The 18,643-nt window shown below is 39.3% G+C and overlaps 1 protein-coding gene across 1 annotated transcript; it reads left to right on the top strand.

The window, feature by feature from the left end:
* Window positions 1-220: 220 nt before the first annotated feature.
* Window positions 221-17,734, top strand: sobpb (sine oculis binding protein homolog (Drosophila) b). Its single transcript, XM_036577163.1, has 8 exons — window positions 221-427; window positions 6,225-6,360; window positions 7,855-8,040; window positions 8,146-8,297; window positions 11,303-11,404; window positions 12,037-14,007; window positions 15,285-15,301; window positions 16,876-17,734. The coding sequence occupies exons 1-8, from the start codon at window positions 335-337 to the stop codon at window positions 16,907-16,909; spliced, it is 2,691 nt and encodes an 896-aa protein (XP_036433056.1). The 5' UTR covers window positions 221-334; the 3' UTR covers window positions 16,910-17,734.
* Window positions 17,735-18,643: the final 909 nt, after the last annotated feature.

The raw sequence follows: 18,643 nt of genomic DNA on the forward strand, positions 1-18,643 counted from the left end.
GTTAATTATACCCTCTGTTATGAAACATGCAGTTGGTCAACTTCAGCAGTTGGTGTTCTGTAAGTACTGACGATATCCACGGCGTTCTCTCTGCACATACTGATAAATCACTTCGGCCCTCTTGCTCTGTGCAGGAGCGCGAGAGGTCGGCGCTAGGTGTTTGGTTACAGTTCGAGACCCTCCCCCTGTGCTCCCTCGCGCATTGTTTTAGCGAGCCAGTTCGGACCACTACGTGCAATTTAGCGGTCAGAGCGAGAGCGCTTTCGCTTCTCGCTCTACTCTCAACTGAACTCGCTTTCTGCGCGGTGGTGCTCGCACTGCTGAGCCGCAAACGATGCCAAAGATGGAAAAAGGGAGGCCACCGGAAAACAAGCGCAGCAGGAAGCCGGCTCATCCCGTCAAAAGAGAGGTCAGCCAAGAGATGAAGGTACGGTCGAGCGTGTTTGTAGTCGGGTGGCTGGAGGTTTGTATGTGTGTCGTTGGCGATTTCCAGTTTTTCTGTGCTACTCTAAACCATGACGCGGCAGTTTCGACGTGTTTCTCGATGATTTTAACGCGCACCTGATTTACGATTACATGCTTTGTTAAATTTAGTGATCATTCTAAGTGTTGTATGCTGTGCCGTCGAACGTAGAACACTGTCCGTCTTGAAGCGTCGAGCCACCTTGAACGTGCGCAGCTGTTCCAGATGTGCGGATTCCGCACAAAGAGTCACGTTTTTGACCATGCTGCGTAAAAAGGCGTTATGGGGATGAATTTTACGCGCTTTCCATGTGCTTTCAGCGGTACAATAGTACATTCAGAGTGTTATGTGTTCAGTTAAGTACAAATTGTTTTTCAGCCTTTTCAAATTGGTTAAACAAAATGACATGTAATGCAGACTCTTTTTCATGTAACACTTCTTTTGCCAGTCAGCATTCGGGCTTTACATGTACTGTTGTATCATTTGGGGGGTCTTAACGTTTAAGCTACACATGTCCTATTGTGCCATTTGGGGGGTGGGGGGTGGTGGGGGGATAAGTTTGAGTTTTACATGTATTGTTTTAGGGGTCTTTAAGTTTAAGCTTTATATGTACTATTTTGTCATTTGGGGGTCCTAAAATTTGAAATTTCCATATGCTATTGTCAGTGGTGGGATGTAATGGAATACAAGTATTTGGAATACATATTCAGAATACAGAAATTAAGAAACTGTATTCAGTCCAAGTTCCATTTTGTAAAGACAGTATTGAGAATACAGGTTTTTGCATTTTTAGTACTTTTAGAATACTTACCCACTAAATTAAAAAATACTAACTCTGAAGAGGACCATAATTAATGGCTTCTTTACAAACACTGAAGTTCCTGCTCAGTTAAGTCAGTTATTAGTGTCAGCATTACTGAGCTTTTGTAGAGGAATGATCACACTAAGAATCTTCTGAATAGTGGACATGAGTTTTTCATGATACATATTAAGAGAATAATTACATGAAGAAAACTGCCAACCAGTAACACTGAGGAACAGTATGAATTAAGTAAAGAAAATTGTTTTTCCCATCTGCCTTACCAAGATGTATTCTAAATGTATTCTAAATACATCACTTTTTATGCATTGTAACAGAATACATTACTGAATACGTTTAAGACAGTGTATTAAGTATTCAGCCATCACTACATCACTACAAGTATTTTACCCAACCTTGGCTATTGTGTCATTTAGGGGATCTTAACGTTTAAGCTTTACATATGCTATTGTGCCATTTGGGTGGTCTTAAAGTTTTACCTGTAAAAATTTGCCTGTAATTCTGTGTCTTTTTGGGCTCTGTGAGTTTTAGCTTAACCTGTAGTATTGTGTAATTTGGGGATCTTAAAGTTTAGGCTTTGTATTGATTATTGTATTATTTTAGGTCTTTAAGTGTGAGCTTTATGTGTACTGTTGTGTCATTTTGAGGTCTGAATGTTTTAGCTCTATATGTACTAATGTGTTATTTTGGGTTTGTTTAAATTTGAGCTTGAACGGTCAGTTTCCCTGACAGAGATTAAGCCTGGTCTGCATTTTCCTTTCACTGAAGAATCTCCTTTCAGAGTACTGTGTAGTCCAGGACTAGGCTTAATCCCTGTCTGGAAAACCTACCCTACATGTACATGTAATGTGTCATTTTGGGGGAGGGGGGGCTTTAATTTTGAGCTTTACATGTACTATTGTGTCATTTTGGAGTCTTAAAGGTTAAGTTACGTGGGCCAGTTTCCCAGACTGACCCTATGTCTTGACCAAATGGAATTTGTATTTGTAAAAACCTTTGACATTGCAGTTTACACCCAACACTAGACTTTATATTTCTTCACAAACTGTCCTTACACATTATTAAGTCGTCTTAGAGGTTTGAGTGTCTGCCCATTGTAGCTAATTCTGACATACAGTACCACTGTGTCCCTACTTGGTTTACAGAACAACCTCTGCATGAAAGCGTTTTGAAGGGTGTCCATGTCTGTGTGGGAGGAAACTGGTGCATGTCTCTTTGTGTGAGACATTTCGGATTGCAGCATATGATATCCATGGAGCTAGAGGGTGTAGGATTACAACTTAACTAATTTTAATCCAAACACATGAAACCATAGACGGTCCTGATGTAAGTGCGGCCAGAGCTTGAGTGGGGGTCACCATGGGTTTTGTTGCCTTTGGCTATGGTGCTTGCTGTGATTTGGAATAGGACTGACTCCCACACTGAGCAGATGTTTGTCTGAACTGCAGAGTAGAAACAAGAACAACATTGTGGGAACTACAGTGAAGAAGGGAAAAAATCTCCCACTAATGAGAAAACAGTAAAACAATATGTGTGGGTTTGGCGTAATCTTCAGGGAGATGGAAACTGATGCAATCTTTCATGAAATCTTTACAGCAATCAGAATGAGAACACACACAGTGCATTCAGTTTATCTATAGCCATGTAAGGGATATAGAATCAAAAGACTATGAAAATGTTTTATGAACCCAAGGAGATGTGTATAAGCCTAGGGAACAGGGAAATAATAACAGAAGCCATTGGGCAATTGAATTTGTGAGTAAATGTTTGTGCAAAAACATACGTTTGTAAAACCCTTTTATCAATTCTTCCATCAGTTAATTCTTATGTTGGACAAACCTTCGATATTCCTTTAAGGATAAAAGGCATGGTAGTTATAGTGGCCTAATGCTGGCATGTAATATGTTATTTGTCATGTTATGTAATATTCTGTAGCACAGCATTGCACCTCTAGCCTCATCAGTTTGACAGAGTTCACAATTATGTGTCCTTTTCGTTCTTTCATTCATCAGTGTTTTCTCACTACAATACTCATGTATTACTTAAATACGTCGTACAACCTTTGAGAATGCCCCTACTTCACTGAAGAAATCCTGACTGCCAGCATAGTCATAGTCGCTAATAAAAACAAGCTTGATAAATGGCTCCTAGCAAAAGTACTTGCTATCTGGCTTCCTTCTACATTAGCCATCTAGCAGGGGGACAAATTCAAACATTCCACCCTCAAGTATCCACATCAAAGCAGTAGTTTTGCCACCCTGAAAGTGCCACCCTTTCAAGAAACATTATCAAAAGGGAGTTTTCCTAGTGTTTAAACAAAAAATCTCATCCTTGGGACCATTGCAGTACCACTGTAGGATGCAAGAATACTCATGTTTGCAACAAATATTGAAATGGTTACATTTTTCATTTTGGCTGAAGTGTACCTTTAAGAAGAGAAGGAAAAGGTGTGAGAATCAGACACAGAAGCTTCCTGCCCTGGTCAGCACCTACCAATAACATAAACATATATGCATCGTATGGGTTTTAACTGGGCAGGTCTGGGTTCTGAGTGATGGAGTAGTGGAGGTAAAGAACATGCCCTTCTCAGACAATCTCTCCAATCTCAAAAAGAGGTGTTTTCGCAAGAAGGAGTGAAATAAGAGAAGGAGCTAAAGAGTCAGGTAACAGAGTAACAGAAAGAAAGCGAGAGAGTGAGGGGGAGAGAGACTCCCCGACTGTTTGTTTTGGTTGTGAGAACTGGTGGAGAGAAGAGTGAGTGAAGAGAGAGCTTTAAAAGCAACCAGAGGAGTGGAAAGAGAGGAAGAGGGAAAAGCGGATGGAATCAGATACTTGAGAGGGGAAAGTTGAGAAGAAGACAAGTGGAAAGGGGGAACTGGAGGACTGTAGAAGTGAGGGCTAAAGAAGTGGGGGATTTCTGGGAAGCCTAAAGCCCAGCTGTGGTGTTCTGTATCCTCCTCTGATTTCAGCTAAGCATGAATCAAATTACCTCTCTAAACTGTGACAGACAGAGAGAGCTCTGCTTTTAAGCCAAATTGTATGTTAAGTATTTACAACCCCCGCTGTGCAAAATGTAAATAAAAACAAAATGCAATGATGTGTAAATCATTAACCCTATATTTCATTGAAAATAGAACAAACACAGCATATCAAATGTTGAAGCTGAGAAATGTTATTATTTTTTGAAAAATATACGCCCATTTTGAATTTGATGCCAAAAGTTGGGACGTGGGCATGTTTATCACTGTGTTTCATCACCTCTTCTTTTAAAAACACTCTGTAAGCATTTGGGAACTGGGGAGACCAACTGCTGTAGTTTTGAAAGTGAAATATTTTCCCGTTCTTGCTTAACATAGGATTTCAGCTGCTCAACAGCTCAGGGTCGTATTTTTGTCATATTTTTCATTTCATAATGCGGCAGATGTTTTCAGTGGTGACAGGGCTGGACTGCAGACAGGTCAGTTTAGCTCCAAGACTCTTTTAATGTGGAGCAGTGCTGTAGTAATACAGGCAGAATGTAGTTTGGCATCATCTTGCTGAAACAAGGCCTTCCCTGAAAAAGACGTCGTCTGGGTGGCAGCATATGTTGCCAAAACATGTATATATCGTTCAGCATTAATGCTGCCTTCACAGATGGGCACGTCACCCATGCCATGTGCACTAATGGACCCTTATACCATCATGAATACTGGCTTTTGAACTGTGCACTGCTAACAAGCTGAGTGGTCTTTAGCCCAGAGGACCCAGTGTCCATGATTTCCAAAAAGAATTTCAAATTTTGATTTGTCGGACCACAGGACACTTTTCCACTTCCCCTCAGTCCATTCTAAATGAGCTTGGACCCAGAGAAGGTGGCAGCATTCCTGGATCCTGTTTACATATATATATATATATATATATATATATATATATATATAATAGTAATAATAATAATAATAATAATAATAATAATAATAATTTTTATTTATATAGCACTTTGATAACAGTTGTGATAACAGTTATACAAGAAATCATTATTATTTATTTAGAATCAGAAGAAAATGGTTTCTTCTTTACGTTTTAGAGTTTTAACTTGCATTTGTGGATGCAGCAACAAACTGTTTTTACACACAGCGGTTTTCAGAAGTGTTTCTGAGCCTATGCAGTGATTTCCACTACAGAATCATGTCTGTTTTTAATGTAGTGCCACCTAAGGGCCAGTAAATACTGGTTTTTCTCCAGATTCTCTCAATCTTTTAATGTTATTATGTACTATAGATGATGAAAAGCAAAAGTCATTTGCTATTTTACGTTGAAAAATGTTATGCTTAAATTGTTGCACTATTTGCTTGTGCAGTCTTTCACAGAGTGGTGAACCTCTCCTCATCTTTACTTCTGAAACACTCACCTCTCTGGGATGCCTTTTTTATACCAATCATGTTACTGACCTGCCAACACATACACGCCTATTTAGCCTACAGATATTTAGCCCAGCTCATTCATATTCAAGTTATAAGGAGTGTTGTAGCTCACATTGCTTTTTGAATGAACTACAATAGAAGACAGCCAATCAGAACAGAGGTCATTTACAGTGGCCCCAAAAAGTACTTGGACATTTGTGCCATACATGTATTAAATTTATTGTATTAGATAACAATATGTCAAACCAAGTAGCATTTATGTTAAACAGAACATTATAAAAGCTTTCAAAAGGCAGCTGGTGTGTTTTAGATTTTTATCCTGCTGAAAGATGCACTTCTCTTGTTTGAGCAGTTTCTTGGAGACTACTGCATGTTTGCATCACCATTGTACACTTCGGAGTTCATGATCCATAAATGGTCCCTTTAAAGCTAGCATTACCCTTATGTTTTAGAAATCCTTTCAGTTTCTGAGGGATGTGTGTGTGTGTGTGTGTGTGTGTGTGTGTGTGTGTGTGTGTGTGTGTGTGTGTTTGTTTGTCAGAGCTTCGCAGAGAGCACGATGAATGAATTGCTTGGTTGGTACGGTTATGACAAAGTGGACCTACAAGATGCAGAAGCCTCTGACACCAGGAATTTCTCCAGCAGAGCAAGACGCCACCACTTGTCTGTGCTTAAAGGTCAGAGTTCACACAGATGTACCTACACTCACACCGATATACAGGTGCAAAATCTAGCAAAAAAAAAAGCCCATTATAGCAGATTTTGTGGATGTATGATGTTTTCACTGGGGGCATGGACCCGGATTTTTCTGTAAAGCTGCCTTTTTTGTAAAAAGCACTATATAAATAAAGCTTGGTTTATAAAAGGAAATGAAAGAAGACAAACCTGTAGAGGTCAAAATTATAGCAACAGCTTAGCAAAAAATCAATTTCCCCTTGCCCCACATAGGGCCCAGACTCCAAGACATGAACAGTTCGAGGCAGTTAGAGGCAAGTGTATGGTGATTTTAGTCATGCAGTTTACACAATGCAAATTAATGGGAAATAAGCTGGAATTTTGTTGCTTCATTAGCCTCATAGCTCCTGGTGCAAAAATAAAGAAGCAAACTTCAGACACCAAACATGTGCTAGCTGACCAAAGACCTTTGGGGTAAGGGGGGAAAGTGTACATTTGTTTTTTAGTATTCATTTGCCAGCTGTTTAAGCAAAGTGTCTCATTCAGGGAAATTGAGTTGATATCTAAAAGCAAGATAAACCATCCTCCATCTTTGGGTTTTGTTCATGATATGTCCGGGACTGACCTTGGGTAAATCGTTCATGGAAAGAGACTGTCGGACAGTAGGGCTAACAAACCTCAGCTGTAAGTGACCATTTCTCATTGTGAGGCTTTAATATAAATTGTTTGCCCGCTATCCTTGGGAAACTCCATTCTAAAGCACAGTTAAGACTGCAGGAATTTTTTGATATCCATCATCCTTTTAACATTATGAAGGTAGGCTGAAAGACAAAAAAGAATATAAACAACAAAAATTTCAAAATTCAAATAAAACAAAGTGGCTGCTTGTATTCTCAGAACAATGGACTGGTTGTTGTGAAAAGCAGAGCGTGGCATCAAATTCTAAGACTGAACTTTGGAGGTGTGGAAGAATATTCCTGCAGACGTGTGGTCTCTGACTTTTACACAGCACTGAACATACTTTGAACACCACTTGGGAAGATTATAATGTAGATTTTTAGTCAGGCAAATAATACTGGGGAACATGCAAATGAAACAAAAACTCTACTTTCTACAATCTACTCTCTGGTAAAGAATTAAATGGATGAGCTTGTCCAGAAAAAATGGTGCCAGTTGATTATTTTATTAGAGAAAATGTCAGCTGTAGGGTAAGGCTTTTTATTGTTCACTTTTGTCTAAACTTACATTATCGTCCAAAACTTTTTTTTTTGAATGAATTTTTCTGCTTGTTTCACTGAACTATGCATTAGAGGTAATTAATATCAAACACAGATCACCAAAGACAGCTGCAGCTTCTTAGGGTTAGTTATCTGTCTGAATTGTACCATATCACACAAAAAAGCATGTTTCAAAAACATTTTTTTCACTATTTCTACATTCGTATTGGCTTCTTTTCTCTTTTGATCTGTAATATTATGGTTAATTTTCTGCTACAGAGAATTCCGATCCGAAGTCTAGTGCAGTGGAGAGTAAAGTTTCATCCTCTTCGACTGTGTCTGCTAAAAATGGATTGAGAGAATCCACTTGCTTTCCTCTCTCTCCTTCATCATTTTCATCCTTCCCTCACACAAAGGACTTGCACAGCACACATGTGGTAGTGCCGCTCATCAAGCCGCCTACAGGTGTGTTTCTGCAGCCACACACACTCAAAAACCCCCTCACTGGCATACACAGTGTCTCACATTAACAAATTTGTAATCCGTCATCTCCTGGTCTCTCTCTTTCAGTGGAAGAGCAGCAGAATATTCAAATAGTATGTGTGTGGTGTCAGAAGGAGGGACTGAAGCGCTACTCTCTGATCATGGGCTCTGAGCTGAAGAGCTTCTGCAGTGAAAAGTGCTTTGCCATGTGTCGCCGAGCCTACTTCAAACGCAACAAGGTTTTTGTCTGTTCTCTATCCCGTCAACAGAGGCTGTAAATTATATACAGCTTCTTGTTCAGCCTGAACACATCTCAGATGCTTTCATCTGAAACAAAATTCACGGGTGTGATGTCACAGCAATGAACACATTTACATGGTTCACAGTTTCACCTGTCTGCCCATTTACACTGAAGTATTAAGAGGTGGTGTTACTGCAGACAGTCTGTATCAAGGGTTTTGGAGTTTGTTCTGTTCCTGGATATCAAGAAGCAAACATATCATTGCAGCCTTCCAACGGACCTACACATTCCAAAGAAGTGACTCTGGCTAACAGGTGTTTTTCCATTGCACAAAAGGGTTTTTTCCCTCTGCACCAGATACCTTTAGCACTTTTCCACTGGCCTTCAGTTCAGTACCAAAGGTTCCAGTTTTACAGTTTGTGCTACCAGCTCAGGTTTGTTACCAACAGGACCTAATAGTACTAGAGGGTGTTCTCCCCTGTGTTTGGTAACATTAGCAGTAAAAACCAATGACAACTTAGCAAATTCTTCACTGTTCCAGGTGAAGATAAAGTCCCTAAGCAGTATTACATCACCAATAAGTGCACCAGAAGAGCTAGAACGCTTTAGTTCCGCTTGGGTCCATTTGGGTCAGTGGACAAAGTTTTGTTACACACTTCTATAATCTAAGAATAGCTCAGCCAATTTGCTTTGAAGTCCCTGTAGTTACTGAATAATACACTTTAGTATGCAATAAGCCTGGGTTTTTAAGGGGTTAAACTCATTTCAAGCATTGCAGCCTGGAAATACAGTACATACAGTACTGTGCAGAAATCCTAGGCACCTAAACAAATGGTTTAAAACCATTTATGTATTTCTGCCAATAAAAACACTATATAACATTAAATACAAATAAACATAAAGACAGCAAAAAAGTAACAAGTAATTTTTACATTCAAAAAATAATTGATGCCTATATTGGTTGAAAAGACACAAGGTTTGGTTTCCAATTTCGCCTCGATACCCCTAGCCATTCCACTGATCTGTTCTAATCTATAAGCAGCACACCTGATTTGATGTCTTGATGCACTGATTGAGCCAAACAAGATATTGGATGATAACTACAAATAATAGCAGTCTTCCAAAAAGAAAACTGGGCTTACTGCCCAGTTAAATAGCTTTAAAATGTAATCTTCTGTGCAGGGTAGGGTCACTCTCTTAGAGACAAAATTGAAAAAGATCCACATCCAAGGTTACAGATCCAAACCTTCATTAATAAACAGAATAATACTGTTTTCATGAATGATAAACCGTCATTTAAACACCTTTATTGGAATACACTCATCTGATCTGTCCTGTTTTAAATGACAATCCATGAATAGAAGAGCTGGAATACACCTTTGATAGACTGTTCAGTAGGACAGTATTAGCTAATCCATCAACACACTGGTTTCATATTCATACTGATGTACACTGCTCACACAATAGTCTGCAGTGTTGTCATAAAAACAATACTGGCTTCTACCAGTGTTGGGGAATTACATTACATTAATAATCAATTACAAATTGTTTATTAATTTGTTACCTCAGATTAATTTGTTTTTTATTAATTTGTGGTTAATTAATTAATTGTTTATTAATTTGTTACCTCACAATCTAATGGAATTATTTAACAGATTACATTCAGGAAAAAGTGATCACTACTTATTACTTTACTCTTTAAAACCCATACAGATCTGTACTACCTGGAAAGTAACTGAAAAAAACATTTCAGTAGTATGAATAGTCAGGCACAGAAAACATCATTTAAAAGATATTTCAGTAACTGTGTAACTACCTGCCACTGCTCTGAGCAAGACACCCGGCTATGCTTTATTAAATTAAAAAAGAGATGCTTCAAAAAAACTTTTTGGAATAAAATGAAAAATGTACAGAGCTGTTCCTGAAAGAAAATCGAGTCTGGCCTGTTTAGGTGAGGTTGAGACACTGTCTTCTCCAGCTGACACCGGTGGCACATGCTTGTTCAAAATGCATTAGGTGTAATTAATGTTGTTCTTTCAAAGACACAATAGAAACACAAGGAGCAAAATTCTTATGTCAGTAACTGTCATATGATTACTTGAATTTGTACTATAACGCATTATATTATTTTGTTAAATGAAAAAGTAGTCACATTACCATAACATGTTACTTGTAATTTGTTACCCCCTACACTGATTTCGAAATACACACTGCTACAGTACTATAAATCTTAGTCTCTCACATGTACATCGGCCACTATCTTCTAGTCAGTCAATGGAAGTCTTTGGCTGATAGCACTTTTCTGTTCATGCTGTAAAGCTTGTTCCCACAGTAAAGCAAGGGGAAGCGGAAAAAGAATAACCAGCCTGAAGAGAAAGAGAGAAAAAGAGAGAGAGAGAGAGGGAGAGAGAGAGAGAGAGAGAGAGAGAGAGAGAGAGAGAGAGGGAGAGAGAGAAACAGGGGGCTACACAGACAAGTAGCAGCCTGTTTGAGAGGAAGGACTGTGGGCCGCCATGGAGAGATGGGTGTCCTCTTGCAGCACATACTTTACTGGAGCAGCATCAGGTTTCAGACTCTACAAACACCAGCGAGACAGCAAGAGCATTGGGTACAGCCAACACAGGATCAACTTACCACAATCTGGAGCAGTCACTATACATACACATACTGGGTAGTCATCGTACCCGCAAACACCCCAAGAGCTTGTTTTCAGTAAGAACCAAGCACTGCACACCCACTCACCCACTTGAAAACCAAGCACTGCACATCCACTCACTTTCAATGTAGCATAGTTGCCTGGTTGCCTTACATTTTTGGGTTTGTTAAACTTCTAATAGTTAGTTAACAGGACAATAATCAGTGTTTTACATTCTGTTCACTTTCCACTTTAAGTTTCTTCAAAACTCAAAATTTTAATGCAGCCAGGTTACTTTTTTAAAACATTGAAAAAATGTTTACCGTGTACTATAGTTTAGGTGCAATTTAGAAGTTGCTGTTTTTCAGGTACGAGATGAAGATCAGCACAGTGACCAGTCTCCTCTATCTCCTGGACAGATAGCGGAAACCCCTCCTCGGCTTATGCTTAAGATGAGCAGCAACACACGAGTAAGAGCTCTCAAGTTACATAGTCTCTTTGATCAAAATATACCCCACTTACATAGTATTCATATAAGTTTCATATTATTAAATATAGAACCATACCTAGTTATTCTTTACATTATGAACAAAAAGTCTTCAAAAGGAGTTCCATACATTTTTCCACATTTTTCAGAAGTCAGTCAGTGAGGTATAAACAAAGTCATTCAAAATGGTTTGAAGTGAAATGGAGCATTGTATAAAAACGTTGTTCTCTAAAAAAATTTTAAAATCTTTTTCTTGAATGGCGCATTTCACATCAAACCACTGTGAATGACTTTGTTTACATCTTAATAATTTAATTAGGTGAAACATTTGGCATAATTCCCCTTGTCATGTCAGAATTATAAGCCTACAGTCTAAAGGCTGTTTAAGTAGAAGCTGTGAGACAAATTTCCATGGCATCAGATAGCACAAATACAACATTTGTACCCGAGGCTACTGACAGTGGGCAGTCCCGAAACATTTGTTGTAGCTATTTCAGGATAGCAATTTCACATCTATATTTGCCTGTGTGTTTCATGTCAAACAAACACTAATCAATTGTTCAATGAAGGGCTAAAAAAGAAAAAGTATTTTGGCTTCTGTCCTGTACCTTCCAGGTATGTGACTGGTGCAAGCATGTGCGTCACACTAAGTATCTGGACTTTGGTGCAGGTGAAGAAAGGCTTCAGTTCTGCAGCACGAAGTGCCTTAACCAGTACAAGATGGATATATTCTACCGGGAAGCCCGGGCTGCTCTCACCACCACCAGTGCTGACTCCAGTCCTAGCCACCTAGACAAGGAGAGCCAACCAGCCACTGGAGAGAGTCAAACTCTTCTCACGCCAGAGTCCTGGGACAACCCTTCCCTGGAGGGAGAAAGAAAAACTCCATCACCTAAAGAAGCACCTACACCAGTGATGTCTTCAGCAGCATCTGTGTTAAGCTCCTCATTGTCTACCTTGGTGAAGGCACCTGTCCCAGGCCAGCATCAGAAAGAGCAGGAGATATTGGGTTCTTCACAGCTCCATAATGGACAGCCTGCTCCTTGCCTTGCTGTAGACCAACCACGGGTGCTTCAGGACCCTCCCTCTTTGTTTCGGCCGCCCCTCCATGCCCAAGGTCTCCACAGCACCATTCATCAGCCACCTCATAACCCTACTTCCAGCCCAGTCCAGAGACCCCTACATCCATCTCCACAATTACAGGCACCCCCTATTATTTCACTGCCCCCGCCACGCCCCTTCCACCCATATATAGGGTCGGTCCTGCCCTTTGCACCCATGTACCCTCACACTGTTCCTCCACTTGTTCCATCTTTGGGCCTCCCATGTACTCAACCTACTGTTCTGGTGCCATACCCAATTATCGTTCCACTCCCTGTGCCTGTGCCTATACCCATACCTATACTTCTCAACTCGGGGGTTTCGGGTCATGCAAGTGTCATTCGGAACTGTGAGGAGAAAGGGAAAAGGGGGCCAGAAACCACGTTGATCATTTCTGGAGATTTAGTGAAAGAGAAGATGCCTGAGCATACCGAGATCAACCACCACAGTTTAGTTGAGCACAGAATAAAAACTGAAGAGTCTCCATCTCCTCCAGACTCTTGTTCTTTCCCTTTTTCATCTTTAACTTTGCATAGCCCATCTGCTCATCTGGAGCTCATTGCCTCTCCTCCCCTATCAGCAGCTCATGTTGCAGAGGACAGGGACGAAGGTAGGAAGCGGCAGGTGATCCAAAGAGTGGTCCACAGACACCCACTGAAGCAGGAGCCTGAAGGAGCCCAGGTTGGGCTTGTGCAGAGAGAGGCTGAAGAAGGGCCTGGCTGGAGTACCCTTGAGGGGGAAGATGATTCAATTGCAAAAAAATCACCTAATCATAGCACAGGCACTTTAGCATTAACCACAGTGCATAGCTCAGCCCTTGCGCATGTATCTTTGCCAACACAAGCTCTAACTACTTCATTTGTTCTACGAAAAGCACTCAACCCCTATAGCAGCAATATGGCCTCTGTAGTCACTCCTACAGTCTCCATGTTACTGAGCAACACAGTAGTCAAACCAGTCTCGGTTCCCTCCTCATTCTCATCAGCCAGCTTGCCCTCCTTTCAGGCCACCTCAGTGACAACTGACAGACCTAACACACCCTCTGAAAACAGAACAAACTCTGGGCAAATTCAAGTCCCTCCTAACCCTGAGCCTGAAAAAAAAATTTGTGAAAGAGGGGATGTGAAAGAGAACTTCTCAGAAGGCCAGGAATCTAACTTAAAGTGCTCCTGCCCAGAGGAGCAAACAGACTGCCAAACAGACCAGTCAGAGGATAGCAGGTCAGAGCCCAGTGAAGGCGACACTCTTGCGACTGATGAAGAACACACTTATGCACGATGCATCCCACCAAAATTACGAGAGAAGGGTGTACACACAATCACACTAACAGCAGCACGTACACTTTCTCACACAATTGTGCACACTTGGAACAGGAGTTCACACGCAGTTCCATACAACATTGAACATAGTAACGTGCGTCAGGATGCAGAACCAGCTTTCAAGAGGAGATGCTTAAGCATCAGAGATCAGAAAAGTGAAGCCCAGGTAAGAAGGAATCTCTCTAATTGCCATGTTTTGTTAGTGTGTTAAAGAAGTGAAATCACAAAACTCTGCTGGACTCCAGCCCTCCAGGACTGAGATGGACACCCCTAAGCTATCAGACTAATGAAACTAACAGTTAATGGAAGCTTTTATGGCCATCAGGATTATTATAGTTTATTTTTTCATTAGTTGTTATTTTTATTTTAATTATGATTTCAGTTTAGTTTGTCAGCTTTAAAGAGTATGTATATAATTTTTGTTTTGTTTCAATTTAGTTTCACTTTTAGTTTTGATTTGCATTATGCATTTGCATTATGGTAAATATTTTGTCAGAAACTAGGCAAATTGGTTATTTTCTTTTAGAAATATTTATTATTAACAGTGATAATAACCCTGATGGTCACCAACAATGTGCAAACTGCTACAACACATGTTTGCCTCAAAAGACATCATTTGGTTAAGAAATACCATTCTACAAAAATTCAATATACAAATCAAAGTGGAACTATATTATAATCCAGATCACTTCTAATGTACAATTCTGCCTTTTGCTCGAGTCTAGTGATATCACTCTTAAGAGTACTTAAAAACTTAACCCTTGTGTGGTGTTCATGTTTTTGTTACTCAGTGAGTATGGTACAGCCATAACAATTTATGTAAAAATACCAGATGTTTAAAATATCACAAGTGGTCAGCGTAGGATTCTCCTTTAGCAGCTGTAGCCAGTCAGCAGCCTGTCCATGTTGTCCACCCTCAGACACACTCACATGTATACAAACACATGCACACAGATGGAGCCTATCCCAGCTGTCATCAGGCGGAAGGCAGGATACACCCTGGGCAGGTCACCAGTCCATCGCAGGGCCCCCACACCACATGTGTAATATAAATTTGTGGGGGGTGTGCAGTGTGAGGTCATTGAAAATGTGTTATTTTATTTGTTCTTCACAGAAAATGAGCAAAGGCCAAGGAATCTGGGGTTGAAATAATAATAAATCACATCATTTTTTCTTTTGATAAACATTAAAAATGGGTCCCACAGACCCGAACACCACACAAAGATTGAGTCAGCCTAATGTGTATATCAGTAGCAACAGTCACTAATACACTGATGGTACACTTAGGTGTCAGAGCAGCATTTTGATGATCCTGCTGGTTGATTTGCTATTAAGCTGAAGAAATGGGATTGGAATAGGAACAGTTGTTTACGCAATGAAGTTGCTGTGGATTTAATCTTTCTCTTTTTATTCCTACTCTCTGTCTCTCACTTCCTCTCACAGACATGCACACTCACAAAGTAAGAGTACACTGTGTGTGTGTGTGTGTGTGTGTGTGTGTGTGTGTGTGTGTGTGTGAGTGTGTGCATGTGTGTGTGTGTGTGTGTGTGTGTGTGTGTGTGTGCATGTGTGTGTGTGTGTGTGTGTGTGAGTGTGTGCGTGCACTGGGCTGTCCCACATAGTGGCGCCTAACAGTTGAACAGTCCTTCTCATAGCTCTAAAGTTGCATCAGTACAGAAAAAGGCTGAAACCAGAGAACCTTACAAAAACCCAGACACAAGTTTACCCGTTAATGTGTGTGTGCAATTGTGTATGTGTGTCTAAGAATGAGAGAAAGAGAGGGGGGGTGGGGGAGAGAGAGAGAGAGAGACTCTGTGTATAGCTCCAGATGTTGGTGTTTTAAGACTTTACTGTGCAAGAGTTCTCAGGTTACTGCAAAAATGAGAAGCTTATATATATATATATATATATATATATATATATATATATATATATATATATAGTGTGTGCATGTGTACGTGACTGCACATGTAGTCTTTCTTGATTATTTATGTTACATGCACCTTTTTGCATTAAACTATGCCTTTATATTCTACATATATACATGTAATTTGTGTATGTATGTGTGTGTGGGTGTGTGTGTGTCATCAGTTGTGTATATGTATCTGACTTGAAGTTTTTATATATAAATGCATGTGTGACTGTAACACCTCTGTTTCATCACATCATGCCTGTGCGTTTGCAACACTAGCCTTCAAAGGATTTCTCAGAGCATATGATTCTAAAGCTGTTACTTTATACTTTAATAACGTCTACAGTAATCCTGAGCATTATACCGGAAATACCATCCACTGCAACTTATAGTGAGGTATTATTTTTCCATATTGCCACAACAGAATATTCAACTTTTCACAGCCCTAATCTCGTTATCGCATAATTTTACATTTCAAACTATGAATAAAAATAAAAATGATATATTTTTTTAAAAAATACCTTTTTACTTACTTTTTTTTATTTTAAAGAATGTATATAATGTCCATAAAAATGTACATAATGTAAAGGTTTTAGGACGAATTCATGAATTGGGAAAGTTCTTTAAACCTGTAAAAGGTTCTTCACACTCACAAATCCTTTTTTTCCATATATTGTGAAAAAATATTTGTAGCTATTGTTACTTTGTGTATAAGTGTCCCTAACTGCTGCTAGTTCAAGTCATTATGTTACCCTCAATATTTTTGCAGACACTTCTCCATCAGCAGTAAACAAAACAAAAGTATGTCACATACTATAGCTAAAACCGCTGTAGCAGCCATCTTGAAGCTTCAATTTTGCTTGCACTTTAGTACATTTTTATAGATAAAGTATGTCATACATTGGAAAACATAAGATGTCTATATTACTTAACAACCCAAGTGTGGTTTGAGGTGTACGACTACATTTTGTGGTAAGAGAAAAACTGTACAAATAATTTTTTGGCCATACTGTCCCAAGTCTGAAGTTATATATCATCTAGCAAAGCAGAAGATTTATATGAGGCAGCAACAATAAATAAGAAAGGGAATGCTGATCTCTTTCTTTTTGCACTGTGTTTCAGATGTTTGTGGAATGAACATGCTCGAGTGCAGTGAGATAGTCTTGAGCTGGTGAAGTGAGATAAAAATGAAGATGTTTCCTGTGGTGCTGAAACTGAGCAAGGCTACCAAGAAACGTCTACTGATGACCCCATATCCAGAATCATTGTGTTTACACGAACCCCTGCTCAAGTGAGATACCTGCATACTCGTGAACTAGGCAGTGGAGACGCTTGCTGTCAACAACTCAATATGAACAAGAGCATATTATCAGCCTTTGTGTGGTCCATTTAGACAGACTTCAGCTCTCTTGGGCTCATTGTTTGCAAAGGCCTTTCTGCCAATATATTATGTATGTGTATGTGAGTTATCTGACACACCACCTATCAAGCACAATTTTCACTGTGCATATCAGAAAAAGGACACGCTCCTGTGCATTTATAATGCAGCCAATTAACTGGACAGTGGCAATATTAATTTAGACTCCTACTCCTGCACATTAAAAATGAAGAGAAACTGACTACTGATGTTAGAGTGGCTTTCAACTAATTTTTCAAAATTTCTGCAAAATTTGGTGATTGAGATGTATACAGTCATTCAGAGTGGTTTGATGTGAACTTATCAACTCAGAATTCTTAATAGGAATTGATTTTTGATAGGAACTAGCTAACCATAACCCTAGACTCTCTTTTCTCTAGACTCTGATTTCTTTACAGCCGTGGTGATGAATACCAGGGATTGTGATGTCTACAATGCAAATATAGCCATTTCATTTACAATTAAAAACCACCAGTGTACCCAGATGTGTCTTCTGAGTTTTTAAATGTAATGTTAATAATGGTGGATAACAGTGGTAACAGCTTTATTCTGGGACTATTTTGCCTTACAACACCCTGCATGTACCTTTTCACCATGAATGCATTTTTTAAACATGCCAAAATCTTCTCTTAAATCTGTTTTAAAACTATATCTCATCAGGTAGCATATTTGTAGCCATTTCATGCAATAACTTCCTATGATTTAGCTTTTGGCAGCATTAAAACTTTTGACACTTGGTTCTTATCACCACTACTTTGAACAATTATGTCTGAACTATTGAATTATGCAAACAGTGTTGAACAATAAAACAAAAAGCAACATTTTTTTTTACGTAATTTAGGTAAAAGCTGTAAACATACAGCCTCTATTATAAGCTAAAATTGCTTACATCATATGTTGGATCATTACTTCCTCCTCAGTTTATTCATCGCTAATTGCCACCTGCATAATAGGACTCTTACTTTGTCCCTAGACTGGGAGGGGTGAGAGCTTCTTACTCTTAGACCATGAAAGGCTACAGCATCACCTGGATTCACAAAGGATCTTCTGATGATGTGACACTTGTACCACTCTAGAACTGTGAAATTAAATACATTGATAGGGGGAGTCTTAAACTGCATGTGGAAATTAGAAGGGGACAGAAGTAAAGATTTGAGCAACTTTAACTTACAGTGAAATGGCACATTTACTGAGGTACCGTGAGGTAGCACGTTTTTGAGAAAGCTCAACTTAAATTGTATTGTTCACCTGACAATACAATTACAAGTACAAAAATCAAAATGTAAGTAAAGAGAAATTGACTAACCTAAATTAACTCAAAAAAGCTGTGAAATTGGTTATGTTACAATTTTTTTTTACATTTTTTTTTTTCTGGTGAGCAATTTCTCTTTAAGATGCCACTATTTTATGATATGGCTTTGATATAATGTTTTGGCCATTCATGGCAGAGAGGTATATTCAGAGTCTTATAAA

This window comes from Colossoma macropomum, unplaced genomic scaffold, assembly GCF_904425465.1.
Source record: "Colossoma macropomum unplaced genomic scaffold, Colossoma_macropomum, whole genome shotgun sequence".
Classification (NCBI taxonomy): Eukaryota; Metazoa; Chordata; class Actinopteri; order Characiformes; family Serrasalmidae; genus Colossoma; species Colossoma macropomum.

What these genes read in the sequence shown, in the direction of transcription:
- sobpb (XM_036577163.1), top strand. Translation starts at nt 335, where the DNA reads ATGCCAAAGATGGAAAAAGGGAGGCCACCGGAAAACAAGCGCAGCAGG. An exon ending in AGGTCAGCCAAGAGATGAAG is followed by an intron (nt 428 to 6,224) that starts GTACGGTCGAGC and finishes TTTGTTTGTCAG; the next exon opens with AGCTTCGCAGAGAGCACGAT. An exon ending in GCTCATCAAGCCGCCTACAG is followed by an intron (nt 8,041 to 8,145) that starts GTGTGTTTCTGC and finishes TCTCTCTTTCAG; the next exon opens with TGGAAGAGCAGCAGAATATT.